This window comes from Nipponia nippon, unplaced genomic scaffold (genome assembly GCF_047370975.1).
Source record: "Nipponia nippon isolate SJK-2023a ecotype South Korea unplaced genomic scaffold, ASM4737097v1 scaffold_31, whole genome shotgun sequence".
Classification (NCBI taxonomy): Eukaryota; Metazoa; Chordata; class Aves; order Pelecaniformes; family Threskiornithidae; genus Nipponia; species Nipponia nippon.
Genome location: NW_028262349.1, coordinates 573,754 through 589,417, shown reverse-complemented (window position 1 = coordinate 589,417; position 15,664 = coordinate 573,754). Strand labels below are relative to the sequence as shown.

The 15,664-nt window shown below is 50.5% G+C and overlaps 1 protein-coding gene across 6 annotated transcripts in view; it reads right to left on the bottom strand.

Annotated features, from left to right (window-relative positions):
* Positions 1 to 8,271: 8,271 nt before the first annotated feature.
* Positions 8,272 to 15,664, bottom strand: part of PTBP1 (polypyrimidine tract binding protein 1) — a 28,707-nt gene continuing 21,314 nt past the window's right edge. For 5 of the 6 annotated variants that reach the window (XM_087769502.1, XM_087769506.1, XM_087769500.1 and 2 more), the window contains 8 exons: positions 15,488 to 15,662; positions 14,794 to 14,880; positions 13,320 to 13,468; positions 10,602 to 10,635; positions 10,007 to 10,099; positions 9,425 to 9,641; positions 9,097 to 9,174; positions 8,272 to 8,694 (listed from right to left, as the gene is read on the bottom strand). In XM_087769502.1, the coding sequence (XP_087625628.1) occupies positions 8,562 to 8,694; positions 9,097 to 9,174; positions 9,425 to 9,641; positions 10,007 to 10,099; positions 10,602 to 10,635; positions 13,320 to 13,468; positions 14,794 to 14,880; positions 15,488 to 15,662 (966 nt within the window). In that variant the 3' untranslated portion in view covers positions 8,272 to 8,561. The remainder of the gene's footprint in view (positions 8,695 to 9,096; positions 9,175 to 9,424; positions 9,642 to 10,006; positions 10,100 to 10,601; positions 10,636 to 13,319; positions 13,469 to 14,793; positions 14,881 to 15,487; positions 15,663 to 15,664) is intronic. The other variant, XM_087769501.1, reaches the window with a different exon arrangement.

Sequence of the window (15,664 nt, the reverse complement as noted above, 5' to 3'; positions counted from 1 at the left end):
TTGGGGAGTAAATGGTGCTGAAGGGCTTTGGGGGGGCTGGATCAAGGGGTCCTGGGGAGGGGGGGCTGCCAGGGGGGTTTGTGGGTGCTAGGGGTCCTGCGAGAGCTGCGCAGGAGGGGTCATCACAGACCCCATCCTGCGCCACTGGGCTGTGTTGGGGGGGGACGGTGCTGGGAGGGGGCGGTTTGCCCAGGGGCTCTGGGCACGCAGAGACTGTAAATACTGTACGGGCCGAAGTGGAGGGTGGGCGTTGGGGTGGGGGCGTGGGGCCCGGGGCTGGCACGGGGGGAGCCGGAGCTGAGCTCTGTCCCCAGGAGCAGCAGCCCTGGGCTGGGGACTGAGGTTCTGGGGGGACGGGAGGGGGTCTCCAGGCTGTGAACGCGTCTGTCGGGCAATGGCTGGAACTGCTGTGGGTTGAAAAGCAAATAAACACGTGGATGTTCCCCGGCTGGGCTCCTTTGCCAGGATGGGGGGCTGCTGGTCCCATGGCTGGTGGGGGGCAGGACCGGGGCTCACCAGCGGCCGCGGGGGCTGCTCCGAGCAGGTGAGTGCCGTGGTCCGAGGGCCAGGAGAGCCCCAGCGCTGCCAAGGGCAGGGCTCGGCGCGCTGGACTCGGGGGGGCCCTGCCTGAGCACCTGAGCCTGCGCCGTGGCCAAGCAGCCCGGCGCCGAGGGAGGGTGCGGTGCTGCTGGTGTGTGTGCTCCCCCTTCCCAGGAGAGAGGTGGCCGACCGGGGCCCCCACGCCTCCGAAATGGGCTCAAGGTCCTTCTCCCCCTCCCACAGGCCAGGCTAAAGCCCTTCCAGACTCCCCAGCCCATTAACCATCAGGCAAGCACAAGCAATCCCGTTACTGCACTCAACGCGTGACCACCCATCGGCTGCCCGGGGTGAGGAGGGGGCTGCGAGCTGTGCTGGGTGCTCCATCGCACCCCAGGGAGCGGGGGGGGCTGTGTGACCCAGGGCATCACTGCCACATGAAGTGTCCTGCAAAGCCCCGGGGCTGGAGGGGCCCAGCGCACCGAGACCCCCTCGCCATCCTCCCGCCGCAGCAGGAAAGCGCTGCTGCTGCAGTTTCCTGCCGCGTTGCTGTGGCAACATGGGATCCAGCACCGCACCGGGCTCCCGCGTGTCACCGTGTCACCACCAGCAGCGGCACAGCCACGAGGCCGGGTGACCCCCAGCCGTGTCCCGTCCTCCCGCGGGAGCGGCCGGTGGAGCCCCGGCAGGGAGGATGCCAACCCAAGGGCAGGGACCAGCAGCGAAGGCGGCAGCAGCGGTGCAGACTCAGAGATCTCATTTGGCATCCTCCCACGCCACCGCCTCCCCCAGACCCATCGCCGTACAGTGGCGGCGAAACCCCGTGCGACCTGGCCCCGCGCGGAGGAGCATCCGCTCCCTTTTGTCACGGCTTGTAAATCACCGCGGGGAGCGGCGGAGACCCGCAGGCAGGGATGGGGACAGCCGGGAGAGTGGGCAGGGTTGGGCAGAAGAGGAAAAGCAGCCAAAGCACAAGGGAGCACAAGGGAGCACAGCAGCAGAGCCACCACGGCGCTCTTGTCCGGCAGGCAGAGCCGGACGGGCCGAGGCATGGCTGCTCGGAGGGGTTCACAGCGGCTCCAGAGCACCATGGTCGAGGCTGGTTTTGCTCCACAGCCCGTGGGAGCTGCCACGGAGCAGGGGCTGAGCCCCACAGTGCCGCCGGTGGAGCCGCCCCAGCCCGGGGTGTGGTGGCAGGGGCAGCCCGTGCCCCTCAGAAACAGGGCGATGTGATGATGGCACCAAACTGCTGCTGCCAATTGGATTAACAGAGGATATCCCAAAGCCTCCGCCTTGCAAACATATGGATTATCCAGCATAACCCTGACTCGGCGCTGGAAAAGCCACGCAGGGATTAGCAGGAGGATTGCTGGCAGCAGCTCACGGCGCGGGGGGCTGCGGCAGGGGCACCGGTGGGTCGCGCCTGCCCGGTGAACGGGTTGGTGAGCCAGGGGTCCAACGCCATCTGGCAGCAGCACGAGGGCCATGGTGCTGCAGGCTGCCGCGTCCAGCCTTGCTGCGGGCGACCCAGGAAGGTGAAACGGAGCCATCGGTGACGGCCGAGGCTGGCTGGGACGGAGGCCTTGCTCCGGCAGCCTTGGCGGGGGGAAGGGGAGATGGGGGAGCTCACATCCCCCAGCCCCACACCGCCACCGCCGCTCTCACGGCTCATTGCGGTGAGCGATGGCATCACACGCCGCTTCACGCTGCCTCTGACCCAGCAGTTTCCATAGCGACTGCCAGCCCCACACCGCTCCCGCAGCCCCCCAGCAGCCGCTGCCGCCTCGCTTGGGGACCCACGGGGCCCGGGAGGGAGCGGGAGCTTCCTCCTCCTCCTCCTCCTCCTCCTCCTGGCCCCCGCCTGGGACACAGAGCACCCCTGCCCTCGGCCGCAGGCAGGAGGAGAGGGGCAGGGTGCCAAGGGGGCTGCCAGACCCCATCGCCCCACGGGCAGGGGCACGGCTGGAAGCTGCAGCAGGGGCTCTGGGTGAGCACCCCGGCCCCGCGGCTTTGAGAGGGGCCACGGCTCCTGCTGAGCCCCCAGGGAGCGGGCAGGGATGGGCAGGCGAGGGAGGCCCTGCCTGAGCCCAGCTCCCCTGGCACAGGCCTCAGCCAGGACCCAGCCTTGGGCCAGGGAGGGTCCCTTGAACCGTGAGCCGACCTTTCCCACCTGGGCCGTCCTCTGCCAGGAGCCCCCTGCACACCCCCGGACCTGGGGGTGTAAGGCGGGAGCAGCACCCGGCTCTGTGACCATCAAGGGCCCCGTGCTGCGTCCAGCCCTGTTCCTGCCGATGGGCACCCATTGCCCCCTCCCGCCCCCTGCCAGGGGCACCTGCACAAGGGCTTTGCAACCCCCTCCGCAGGGAGAAGGTGCCGCATTAACCAAACCCCAGCTGCTGACTGCTCCCGGGGCACCGGGCGTGAACACGGATTCCCCCCACCTCGTGGAATATCGACATCGGCCTGAAGGGAAGGCACCAGCGCTGGTCAGGGCCAGGGACCGAAGGAGGGATTCGCTTTCCTAAACCCTGCGCTTTAGAGCGAGGCGGCCGCTTGACAACTGTCCCACAGCACCTTCATCCGAGAATCCGCACCTTCGCTCCCCTGGGAGAGCTTCGATGTCCGGGGTGCCACAGCCCTGGGCGAGGGGGTCCCATCTGCTCCCGCTCCCTGCCGCGCTGCTGGGGCAGTTTGCAGAGCGCTGCTCCCCTGGCTGAAGCCCTTTGCGAGACGCTGAGTACCCGACGGGCACTTGGCAGTCCGGGAAGTCTGGCTTTAGCAAATATTGGCTGAGGCCTGGCCGCGTGAGCCGGCTGGGAAGCCCCCTTGCAGCCGGGGGCAGCATTGGTGGGGCTGGGGGCTCAGCCGCGGTCACCAAACTCACCTTCCGTACCTGGAGATGCTGAGGGCGCTGGAGAGACCGGCCTTTCGTAGGGTGTTCGTTCTGCAGCAACCTTCTCCCCCTTGCGCTGGCAGGGGCTCGCGGGGAGGAGCCGTTTGACCCAGAGAGCTGGCGACAGCAGCGTGCTCCCCCTGAAAACAGCCCAGGTTTCTGCAGGTCAGCGTTTTCCCGTTAAAGATGTGCTTAGAGAAGTTCCCTCCGCTGTCAGACGAGATGGCCTACCCAGCCGCACAGGTAAGAGCTGGCTCTGCAGTGCAGGACCGCCCACAGGTGCTTTCCCTCCCGCACCCAACACGGGCTCTGCCCCATCCCTGCCCTCGCCTTGGCGGGGCGGCTGCAGGAGGCGGCAGCGGGGCTGGAGAACATCCCCGTCCCTGGGATGCTGGGCCCTGCAGGGCTTTCGGGATCGAGCCCCCGGCAGGATCGGGCCCCCGGCAGGCAGCTGCCGCCGTTGCCATGGCGACCCAGCCCCTCGCAATCGATCTTCGCTTTGCCTGCAGCAAGAGCCGGAGGCCCCAATTACTGCACCGGGCGCTAATCAGCAATGCACTCCTCATCGGGAGGGGTGCAGGGATTCCGCCTGGCGGCGCAGAGGAGGGGGCTACCTGCGCAGGGCACCGCCGCCTGCTTTTCCTGCTACGCTGCCTGGTTTTCACTGGAAGGAGAAATAAATGCCGAAGCCGCTGCCCGTAGCTTTACCCCGTTTCCATGAATCTGCCGAGCACCAGGAGGTGCTGCTACCTGCGAGCAAGCCCGGGGCAGGGCTGCAGGCACCACGGACGCCAGGACGCCTCTCTGGAAGATCAGCTTGCAGCAAACCTTCCTGGCATGAACGACCACCAACCTCATCTAGAAAGTCAGAGGCCCGGGGGTGCGGGTTTAAATAACAACCCTTGGGGGCCAGGAGCGGGCTCTGCACCTCGTAACCGGAGCCCTGCTGAACCAGACCAGGAGCCGCTCACCGCCCGTCCCCGCAGGCAGCGATGCTTTCACAGGGGCACGGAGGCGAGGGAAGAGGCCGCGTTAGAAACCCCGTTACGCTCTCGAGGAACAGCGATGCCTTTCAGCAGCCCCAGGCTCAGTAGCCCTGGCGGCCGAAGCCCGTACCCAATAAGCTCGTGTTTAACCTTAACGTGCTCAACACAAGGGGAGCGTGGCCAAAGGACAGAAAACAGCAGAGCCACAGAAGCAACAGCTCAGTACATTCATTCTGTCTATCCCTGAAAACACTGGGCGCCCACCCACGCGCACCAGCGTTACCAGCTCGCGGACACGGTATGGCACTGCGGCCCTGCGCCCCTCGGTGCTGTTTCGGTGAGGCCGGCAGCGAGCCTGCAGGCAGCGAGGGGCCCAGGGCACCAGCTGCCCCCCTCCGAGGGGCTCGGCTGCACCCCGGCGAGCCAGGACAGGCTTGGGGGTGCGCCCCATCTCCCCCTCACTTCCCTGTAAGCTCCCGCTGCCCCTGCTCCCCTCCAAAACAAAGCTTTGGGAGCACCAAACCCTCAGGTTACCTCCGCGGTATCCGAGCGCGCTCCAGGGTCTGCATCCGGCAACATTTACTTTTGGAAAGGAGTTGTAACCACGTTGGACAGACAGGCGAGAAACCAAACCTCCGCAAGGGAAAGCCCCGCTCCTCGGGGAGCTCTTCAGCTCCGTGTGCCCAGAGCCTCGGCTGCTGACCCGGGCTGCGAAGCTGCACTACATCCAGCTAGCCAGAAAGCTCCGACACATCTAAATTAGCACAAAACTACAGAGAGGATTACGTAATTTGACTTGAAAGGGGGTTATTTCATGGATATTAGCTAGAACATATGGAAAGTTTAGGAACATGAAGTAAAAAAGTGTTGGAGCGTGACAAAGGCAGAGCATCAGTTAGGGCCCTACAACCCCCGAGCTCCGCGCCAGCAGCCAGGGGCTGGGGCAGGCGGAGGGGACCCGTCCCCACCAGGCCCAGCCTGGGCTCGTCCCCCCTCGCTCCGCAGAGACGCTGACAGGGACACACACTCTGCCAGCCCGGAGCACGGGAAGAGTCAAAGTTATATAAAATGAGGCAGCTGGAATTACATTAGAAGGAAAAATCAGAAGCAAAATAGGCACAATAAAAAGATAGGAAAATCAGAAGCAAAGAATACAGAAGAAATTTATTGAAAGCACAAGTACAGACTGGCCAATAACTGCTTTCTACAATCTGAACAGTAAATAATGGAGCTACAGAAAGGTACAAAGGTTGTTATAAAATAGTTTTAATTTCATTTCTTTTTGCATTACAAACATTCTTTGAAAGAGGCAATGGAATTCTGATGTTGTGTATGCTTACCCTCCCCACCCCACCTTCCACAATACTGAACCTGTAATAGCTGTTATCAAAATATACAATACATCTGTTCACCATAAAAAACTGGGTTTTGCTGCCCCCTCATGTCTTACAACAGGTATAAAAAATTATAAATATGTACACCCTTTTGTTACTCACATTCTTTACATGCAAACACAGGGATCCGAAGGAAAAACCCACAATCGCCTGGGTTCCGGGGTTACCTCAACTCATTTGCTTGCATTCTGCAAAATACACGGAGCCTGTGGGCCGACCGAATCCACGTTAAAGGCCACCAGACAGGTTTCGCTCCAATAAGCCTCTTCCCAGCGTCCTGGGTGAGGTCGATCGAATGCATCTCAAGGCTAAACCACAGCTGTTCCGCTTGGGTTGCGCACGGATCCTCGCAAGGCAGAGCGCTGCCTGGGGCGTGCTCGGGAGCGCCGGCCCAGCCGCCGGTGCTCCCCGGCTGCAGGAGGAAGGGATTTTCCACTTGGGGAGGAAGGGAGATGAGCAAATTAACTCTGACAGCAACTACCAAGACACCTGAATTCGCCCTCCTGAACACAAGATGCTGGCAAGGAAACACGGAGCTTTCCGGAGCGGCAGATCACAAGGCTTCGTTAACAGGCTTACTCAGATTTAGAGGTAACTGAAACCAGCATCTACTCATCAGCTGAGCCTTTCCTCAGCTCCACTGGGGCAATGCTTTCATTGAAGATGGTTTCACGCTCCTCAGCCGCAAGCCAAAGATAAGGCAGACGAGGATTAGCGATCTCGTGCCAGCAACCCAAGCTGAACCCTCACTTGGACTTCACACGCTTCTCCAGCGTAATTCACATCCTCAAGAGTTCAGGGAGGAACTAAGAAAAGTTAAGACTTTTCCGAACACTCAGTGCTAGGCAAGTCAAGAGCTCCCACACTAAGCGAGGAAATCATAACTTGCAACACTAAGACAATTAAAAAACAAACTTTGGTCCACAATTTGCAGAAAAACCCTGAAAAAAAGTACAAGATTCTTGTTATTTTTGCATCCGAACAGGTTGCAGGTTAGAGGGAAATGTAAGGCAACATCGGATTACACGAAATAGAAGGCAGAATGGCCCGGGAAAGAGTTGTAAGCCAGAAAAAAAAATAAATGGTTTTATCACTGGGAAAAAACGATCTGCTGCATTCTACTTTTAATAAATTCCCTTCCTATAACTTAAAAGATCTGGGCTTATAGGTTAAAAGGGTAAAAACTTTAGCCTGGGTCTTTTTACTTAAATTCACAAGCTATTTGTGCTTGTTATCTCAAACACTTTGCTTTAAAAATCTGCTTTGCTTAACATGTTGTATCGATTTCATTATATTACTCATCCTCAGTCATGACCTCAGCCTGATAACTAAATTCCTGCCCTACAGTTTCAATTACAAAAAAAAAGTACAGTATACAAGGGTAATACCACAAAGGAGTAAATTTAGATTACGTTTATACCATCTTATCATTCTATAAAAAGGTACTTAAACTATTTCTTTTGCATATAAAGAGATTAGAATATTTGGTCAACTGGAAATATTGCTAGGCACAGATGACAGCAACGGCATCAAAAAGTATAATACAAGAATTAAAACAAAAAGCTCAAATGCTGAAGACATGCTATAAGAATGATGGCAGAGCTACATTGGTCTCGTTAATCTCAAATCAGGGGCACGAAGGTGACTCACATGAACACCTTTCTAAACGTGGGATATCCGATAATTCTTCAAATCCTAGCCAAGTATTTAGATATATATACACACACAATTTCAACAAACTCGTAATGATTCGTCTTCACAAGTGTCCAACAGTGGTTCATTTTGTCTCTTGATCAACGCTCTTGTGAAGCAGAGCCTGCTGACTCGCTATGGACAATGGAATGTAATTTGGTCTCGGGAACGCTTCCCCACCCAGACCGTTCCGCTCAGTCTGAATGTTACGGACAAGGGATCTCAAGTAACTCCCACTTGAAGGTTTGCAATGGCGATAAACCACAAGCAGATTGGAAAGTGGCATGAAGACACATGATACTATGCAGATTGAGACATTTCACAGACAGTGGGATACAACTGCCTCAAAAGTCGAAGCCCAATATTTTCTTTATCCACTTTGCCAGCTTCACTTGTCCTTCGCTACAACAAGCCAGAGCTCACTCATTCCCCTCAGCTCTCCCAATCCACTCCCTACGGTTCAGATGTTTTCCCCAAAGAAGTAAGAGGTTTAAGGCACAGGATAGCAGATGCACAGTTAAGGTAGGATCAATGCAACTTATTTTGTGCTGGGCGAGTTGGGAGCTCCTATACACCACGCGTTTTGCAAAATCCTGACTCAAAGGCGCTAAAGTGAATTTACACAGTGGTTTTAGGTCTTTCAAGGCATGGATGGGTAAAGAAAATAAAAAAGGCATCAATGTGAAACCTGATAAACTTGTTAGGATCTGCTTTTCAGGGGAGAAAGAGCAGGAGGGGAGGGGAATTTCCCAGAGCAGGTTCCAAAGTGTAAACTTTAACTTGTGATTTTTATTTGAACAGTCAAGATTGTTACCCATCACCGCAAGGTTAGCAATATGAATTAGACTTAATTTTTTTTTTTTTTTAAAAACCGGTAAACTGATTTCTCTTTAAAAAAATAAAATCTCTGGTCTTTTAAGGTCACTTCAGCTGCATTTTTAAAGTGGCTTTTTTTCTGGAATGATGGAAGTTGAAACCCTAGTGTTCAGCCTTTTAAGGTCAAGGCTGAACCCAAGAGGTTTTAAGTCAAGTCCATTTTGTCCCACGCCTTCCAAAGCTTTAAATGGTGGACTTCGAGAAGGACACACGCAGGTGATGATTCTCACCCAGGTCATGATTATGGAGGTCAATGAGTGATTGAATGGCTTCTTCCACCGAGCCCATCTGGATCAGAGCCATTTTACGGTCCTTCCTGACAAGACAGAAGTTTAAGTCACATTCAGTACGACCGTATGCAGAGTTTGCCTAACTCGATGCAAGTTTTCTTACCTAGCACTCAATAAGGCCAGCAGAAAATTAACTATCGCAATTACCCGGGTAATTGCGATATACTTTCTTTTTATATGGAAGAGTACATCTAGGTGATAAATATGCATACCCAACCTTCTCACCCTTTCTTCATTAACCCATACTTGCCACATACTCAATCCAGGGTTACTCTGGAATTCTTTATTCAGAGTGAAATACTACGTTAGCGATGATTCTGCTCACCTCTCACTTAGCCGGAGTTGGAATTCGATCAGAACTAAGCGCTTCTACCCTTCTCGTACTGAAAAGCTCGGTGTAAGGACAGGACATAAGAGAAAACACTTACTGGAAGAATTTGAATCCTTTGACCATCCCACCATTGTTTGAAAATAACATCTTAAGGTCGTCTTCGGTTATTGAAGGTCTGAAACAAACAGTTGTTCCAGTCAAATGTACATTGACAGACCAAATTAATCTCTAAAAAACAATTCTCAGAGCCTTTTCTAAATTCTCTACCAGTAGCTTCTTGGACTGGAAAGGCTACGAGGAGCAACAGGAAGACAGGCAAGCTTTCCTCCTGCTAGCAGCAAAAAGCTGACCGTATTTACTCTCACACTAAATTTGCAAACATTTGTGTACTCAGTCATATAGGAACTCTCCACACAGGTACTTACGGAATATTGGACAGATGAAGAGTGGCAGAAGGGGGAAAGATGTTTTGGAAATTTTTGGAGCCTGGTTTCTTGAAACGATGTAGGGGAGAATTTCCATAATCCTTAGTCAGACCTTGGTCTTCCTGTCCCTCGCGGGGAAGCTGTACTGTCTGATGCTTGGACAATGTTATACGGATTGGCTTCCCATGGAGCTTCTGACCATTTAAATGGCTCATGGCTGCAACAGAGACAGCACTGACTACAACGGTAGTTCACAGTTTTGTTAGGCATTTAAATCCAAGCTGGAATTTCATTCTAGTTCTTCCCTACGCAGATACAACATCCTCCAGGAACTGCACGAGAGGTATTGTTACTCCACCTCATGGTACTGTTTGCTCTATTCTCCCTCTAGATTATCTTGCACAAACAAACCATACCTTTTCCAGAGCTGCCCCAAATCCATACTACATACGCAGGCAAGCAATTAGGACACATTCAGGTTTTGGGTGTTTTTTTGCAAGAGAAGAAAGTACCGATAGGAAAGCTTTAATTACCCATTAGGTCTCTTAATGCTAACGGTCTGATACTTTGAAGCTCGCTTACCAAGCTGGGCCTGGTTTCCATCAGCCATCTGAACTAGGGCATTCTCTTTCTTATTAAATAAAATCTTCACCCTCTGCACATCACCATAGACTCCTTCAAAAAGTGAGGAAAACAAGAACAGTCTTAGGTAGGGGGGAAAAAAAAATGAAGTCTCATTCAACTTAATATTAGCTAATCAATCCAACAGCAAAAACATTCATTCACAACCAGAACTGATCTCATTCCAACCACGGTTACTTATTCTGCTCTAATTAAGGAAAACTCTTATATAGCAGAATAATAATGGAACAATACATTAAAGAAAAGATACTGGGTTTCAGCAAAAAGCAAAAATCTTACTGCCAGAAGACTGGACAATTTAGCATGCTATCACAATTTAAAACTCTTATAAAAGACATGCAAAGCAATAAACCATGCATAACTGAACATAAAATAAAGGCAAACTAAATTAAATAGCAAACTAAGTAAACAATGTAAAAATGAAATTATGCATTCAAAAAATGGCAAACTGCAAACTGTACATTTTTGAAGTATCAAAAAAGTAATCTCAAATAAATGAAAAACAAGGTAATAAAAAGTGTGAATAATAACATACCGAAAAGAATAAAGAGGCATTGGGGTGTAACTCTCTTTAGAGAACAGCAGAGCAAGGCAGCGGAGGGACAGGGAAGAGGTAAGGAATCGAAGGGGAGAGCGAGGTTGCACAAATCGTCCACAACGAGGAAGGGCAGAGTCCCCGCAGGAAATGGCGAAATTGGTTGATGGATGATGAAGTTTTCAAGATGGTTAATATTGAAGGGCAGGTTGGTTTCCGAAGAGCAGGGTTTTTTTTTTTTTTGGAAGGGGAATGTTTTTATTTTTTGTTTCAAGCAACAACAGGAAGCAGAAGTACCGTGCAGTCAGTTGGCAAAGAAATTCCGGATCAGGGGAAGAAAAAAAATTCAGGGATGGGGAGAAAAGAAAAAAGTAGCAAAAAACACAGGTCAGTAAATACATAAGGAAATATGTAGTGTTCCATCAGTCAGATTTATAGAATTCTACATACAATAACTTGTTTACAGAAACAGTTAATAGGTTTTACCTAGTGGAACACAATGATAAAGAAAAGGCATTTTTACTTAAGATATACAAAGAAGTAAGAGACAGTATCACAACAGAGTGACTTCTACGGGCTTTAATACCGAATTAAATTGCAATGGTATTCCCTAAAATTTGACTAAAAACATTTTCTCTGATTACAAGAATTTCTAAGAAATGACTTCATGGATCAAGCCAAAACCACAGCTGTACGTGCTGCTTTAGGACCAGTCCATATTGCAATACTTAGCTGTAACAGAACAGGGAAAGTCCCATTTAGATACCAGCCGCTGCCTTTAAAGCAAAAGGTTATCCAGATGAGCAGCTGTATCACTACAAAAACCCCTCAAAGGTCTGCTAGAAGTGCTTGCTATAAAGGAACCGGGTACCTCATTTGCAACAGAAGTCTATTCCCTTCCATCTCCGTGGCTTGACCTCACCGTGCAGAAACCCAGAACTGCTGTCACTCGGCCGGGAAGGCAGGAATAGCATCTCTGCTCCCAGTGACAACTTTGCATGCAGGCAAGAGTCCGCATTGAAAGTAAGAGTCAATGCAAGCTGAGACACACAGACTTCTTCCACTCATCATGGAAAGGAAAAACGGAGTAATTTCAGGTCCCATGATTCCGATTCAGAAAAAGCCTTATGCGTTATCTATCGCAGCGCAGTCACTCCAGAGAAATACTGTCTCTTAGCTAACTGGTTGTGGCACAGGTAAGTTTCTACAACACTGATTATACAGGCAATGGAAAAAGTTTCAGGTCTGTTAGTTCACAGCTTCAGTACAAGTATCAAAGTCTCTCTAGCCCAAAGATAAGCTGGATGGATAGTGAAGAGCTCATCAAAAAACACAAGGCATGAAATAACTGCTCGCTCCTACTTAAACAAGAACTGTGCACACCGTTCAGACACCGCTCAGAGCTGTGAGCACGTGCAAGTTAGAGAGGTACAGCACAGCCCTCTGTCCTGCCGCTGCCACCCAGGCAACGCAAAATCGTCCCAAGAAACACACGCTTGACGGTATCACACTGGTCGAGAACAACGACGGCAGCTCTTAATGCTTAAGACTTTTGTTCGAACAGCAAGCCATGGGGACCCAGCCAGAGACGGCAGTTCCCGGAATGGCGGAGGAGTTCCTAGGCAGGAAGAGCAACTCATCCAAACCAAAGCTGTGTCACAGTTGCTGCCATTATTTCATGCCCTGGAGAAAACAGTAATGACAGATAAAAAGAGTAGTCCGAAATACTGATTCAATTGGTTCATCTCATCGAGAGTTAACCATTTTGATCATTCATCACATCCAGGCTTCCCCTTTGATGCAAAAGAGGTTTTGTGGTTACTCTGACATCACCAGTAAGTTTTATAGCTTTGCCAAGTAGTATTAAACTTGTGTGCACAGTCCCACCAGTTAAAGTGCTTTTCAGCAGAGACTCATCATACTCTACTGCACACGCTAGAAGATTCTACACTTTCAATCCAACAAAGAGCCAAAAGCTGACTGAAAAAAACCCCAAGATACCCATATCAAATCCTCCCATGATGCTCTTTCATGAAAGAAGGTTTTTGTTCAAATACTACTTGCTTTATTTTTAAAGAAACCCAAATAGTTCAACACTAAGTTAAGTGGAATTGAAAATGTAAACTGTGAGCTGTTAAGGGGTTTAGCTAAGGAAAAACTTCCAGGAATTTTGGAAAGGGAAAATGTGCAAGCACATGGCAGAGGAAACACTGCACAGGTACAAAGTCAAGCTGGCAGGGGTCCAGACACTACACAGAAAGAGCAAAGGTCCGAATGAACTCTCTCTGTAGTTCTGAATTAACGTATTAAAAACTAGAACATGCTAAGGAAAAGGAAGAATGGACATGACTATTCTGTGACCCAAATGACACTATTCCATGGAAATGGCAGGGAGACTCCAAATAAAAGAGGGAGCAAGGGACAGGCATTGTAGTCTTTATGGGACAAGAGCAGGCAGGCAGCATCCTTGGCTTTGAACCAAAGAAGAGCAAGATTTTAATTTGAGGTGAACTCTCTCATTTCCCTTCAGCAACTAGAGTACTGATCTGCTTTGAGTTTTAGAGCTGGCAGAGCACGGCAGCTGCTTTTCTAGCTTTGCCGTTTCCTTTAGGATACAGTAGGATTTCACTTTCAATGAGTTTCAGCACAATCTGTGTTCAGAAAGTGAAAGCAGAGGTAACAGAAAGGAGAAAAAAGTAAAGTTAGGACTCCACTAACCTCAGGATTCAGATTGCTAACCAGCAGAACAGAGTTCCCGGCCCCAGCGAGGCCGGGAATGGCAATCCGTCCTGCTGCAGCCGCTGCAGCTGCTGCTGATGGGATAGCCAAAGGAGCTAGTGCTCCAGGAACATTTGGAACTGTCAGGCCTGGAAATTAAAGAATATTAACCAGTAAAGAGATTAACAGCACGTACTCTAGTGTATTGCTGCACCAGAAGGGAGAACAGCATGCCTTCTGTAACATGCAGGTAACCATTCAAAACACAGCGACCACATATTTTAAGAGCAACAGGAGCCTCCAATTCTGGTGCTGCAGGAAATGTTTTAATTTCTAATAGTATTTGCTCTTGCAGTGCCTGGTGCTTAACAGGTGCCTCTCAGCACTATCTTGTTGACTACAATATTTTGCGTGTTTCACAAGAAGCAGAATCAGCACAAAGCCTCAGCTCTGTCGGTGCAGGAAAGGTATCACAAACAGTGCATTTGTAAGGGTCTTTCCAACCAGTGCATGCCAAAAATGCTTTGTTCTATAACCATGCGTATAACACTCGGATGTCGTATGCTACCATCAGCTAATCTCTCCTTGAATGGAGAAACAGTTAAGTTTTATTTATAAGCATTTCTAGGTTGCTCACAGTAACATCTGGCACTTCACTGTATTAGCCCCCCAAAGGGAAGACCTTTAGAGTTCAAGAAAGAATTGCTAGTAATCAAGTAAATGAAATTACTCCTCAAACTGGCATTGTCTATTTCCCCAACAGGACAGAATATTAACAAAACATTAGGGGTTGACCAGTTCCATCTGCACTTGTTTCTCATAAGCAAGGAAATTCCATCAAGTTACGAGAAAGTCAACATAGCTTGGTACGCTATGAAAAACAAAGCAAAAATTGTTTAGTCTAGCACTCTAAAGCATGTATTTAACACCTAAAACCTAAGCCTTTAATCTCAGACAGTCGCTAGTTCTGTAAGTAGCAATAATTTGTTACCTGCAACTTGAGTTGTAAACTTCACAGTGCAACTGTAACAGTGTATCTAATTAGGGTCATGTTTCCATACTAGCTTTACTCAAAATATTTAGGAAAAATGGACAAAGCTTCCTTGCTTTTGTCCACATTTACAGCTGTCAAGGTGAGTTCCCAACCTCTGCAACCACATGAGGAAATTTGAAATACAAGAAAATTTGATCGCCTCCCCATCTCCCCCAATTATTTCAAATACTGCCTTTACTGTCTCTCCCATCTTGCTACTCCTGTTTTCCTCCTGTCACTGGGATATTGCCTAGCCAGAGGTGCTGCAGCTGCACACTCGCATTCCTAGTTGAAATTCTGTACTGAAATACCCTTCCCTTCTGTGCCTGAATGCCAGCATTTAGAATTTACATGACTAACCCCAACAAAAATAATCGCTACTTAGCTTTAAATCATCAAGATGCTTCAGCAATAGAAAACCTATATAAAATTTCAACTTACGAAATACAGTACCTGCAGCCTGAGGAATTGCAAAGGCAGGAGGAAAGCCAGCTCCCGCATACGGAGCGGAAATTATTCCTGGGGCACCTGGGAAAGATATACACTTTATACAGAGACACCCAACAGCAAGAAAACTCTACACTTTGCTGGAATGTCTTGATGCGTCCTTCAACATAACCACCTAGTTAAAAGCTAAACCCCAAAACATGAACAGTAACTCAAAAATGCCTCCAACGTAACACTGAACTTCAAGAAATTACAAGAACTACTCCTCCAACTCTGCTGTTCTGAAACAGCTATCAGACCATCGGTGCTGGCCAGAGCGCGAGCTAGCAGCTCCTGTACCTGTTCAACCCCAACGGTTTCAGGCCTAGGTTAAACGCCCCCGTTATCGCCGGGCCCATGCTGCAGGTCAAACAGCAGATGGCACCAGAAGCCCAGGCGGCTGGAAAGCCTTCAACAGCCCGCACCCAAATGGAGAAGGGCTTTCAAAGCACTGCACGCACCCACAGCCCTATGCTCCTACCAGTATTTTGCACCAGTCTGATTCAGTGGTTCCCCAATTTTCCTCGTTAGTCACACTGTATTCCAAAATTTTGTATGACCAGATACACTAGGACTGCACCCCCCCCCCCTTCCCCAATGACATACATATCAGCTACATTTGTCCTGCTCCCACTTCAAGAGTTCTCACCAAAAGCAGCTGCCATGGTCTGATCAAGAGAGGGCTGGTTATCCCCAGAAGGTAGGTCTGGTCGCGTATAATCTCTGCTCTTATCGTTATTGTATTTTACATTGAGACTCGTGAGCTTTGAGAAATCTATGCGCAGCGTGCAACAGGCATTGTAGATATTCTGTCCATCTAAAGACT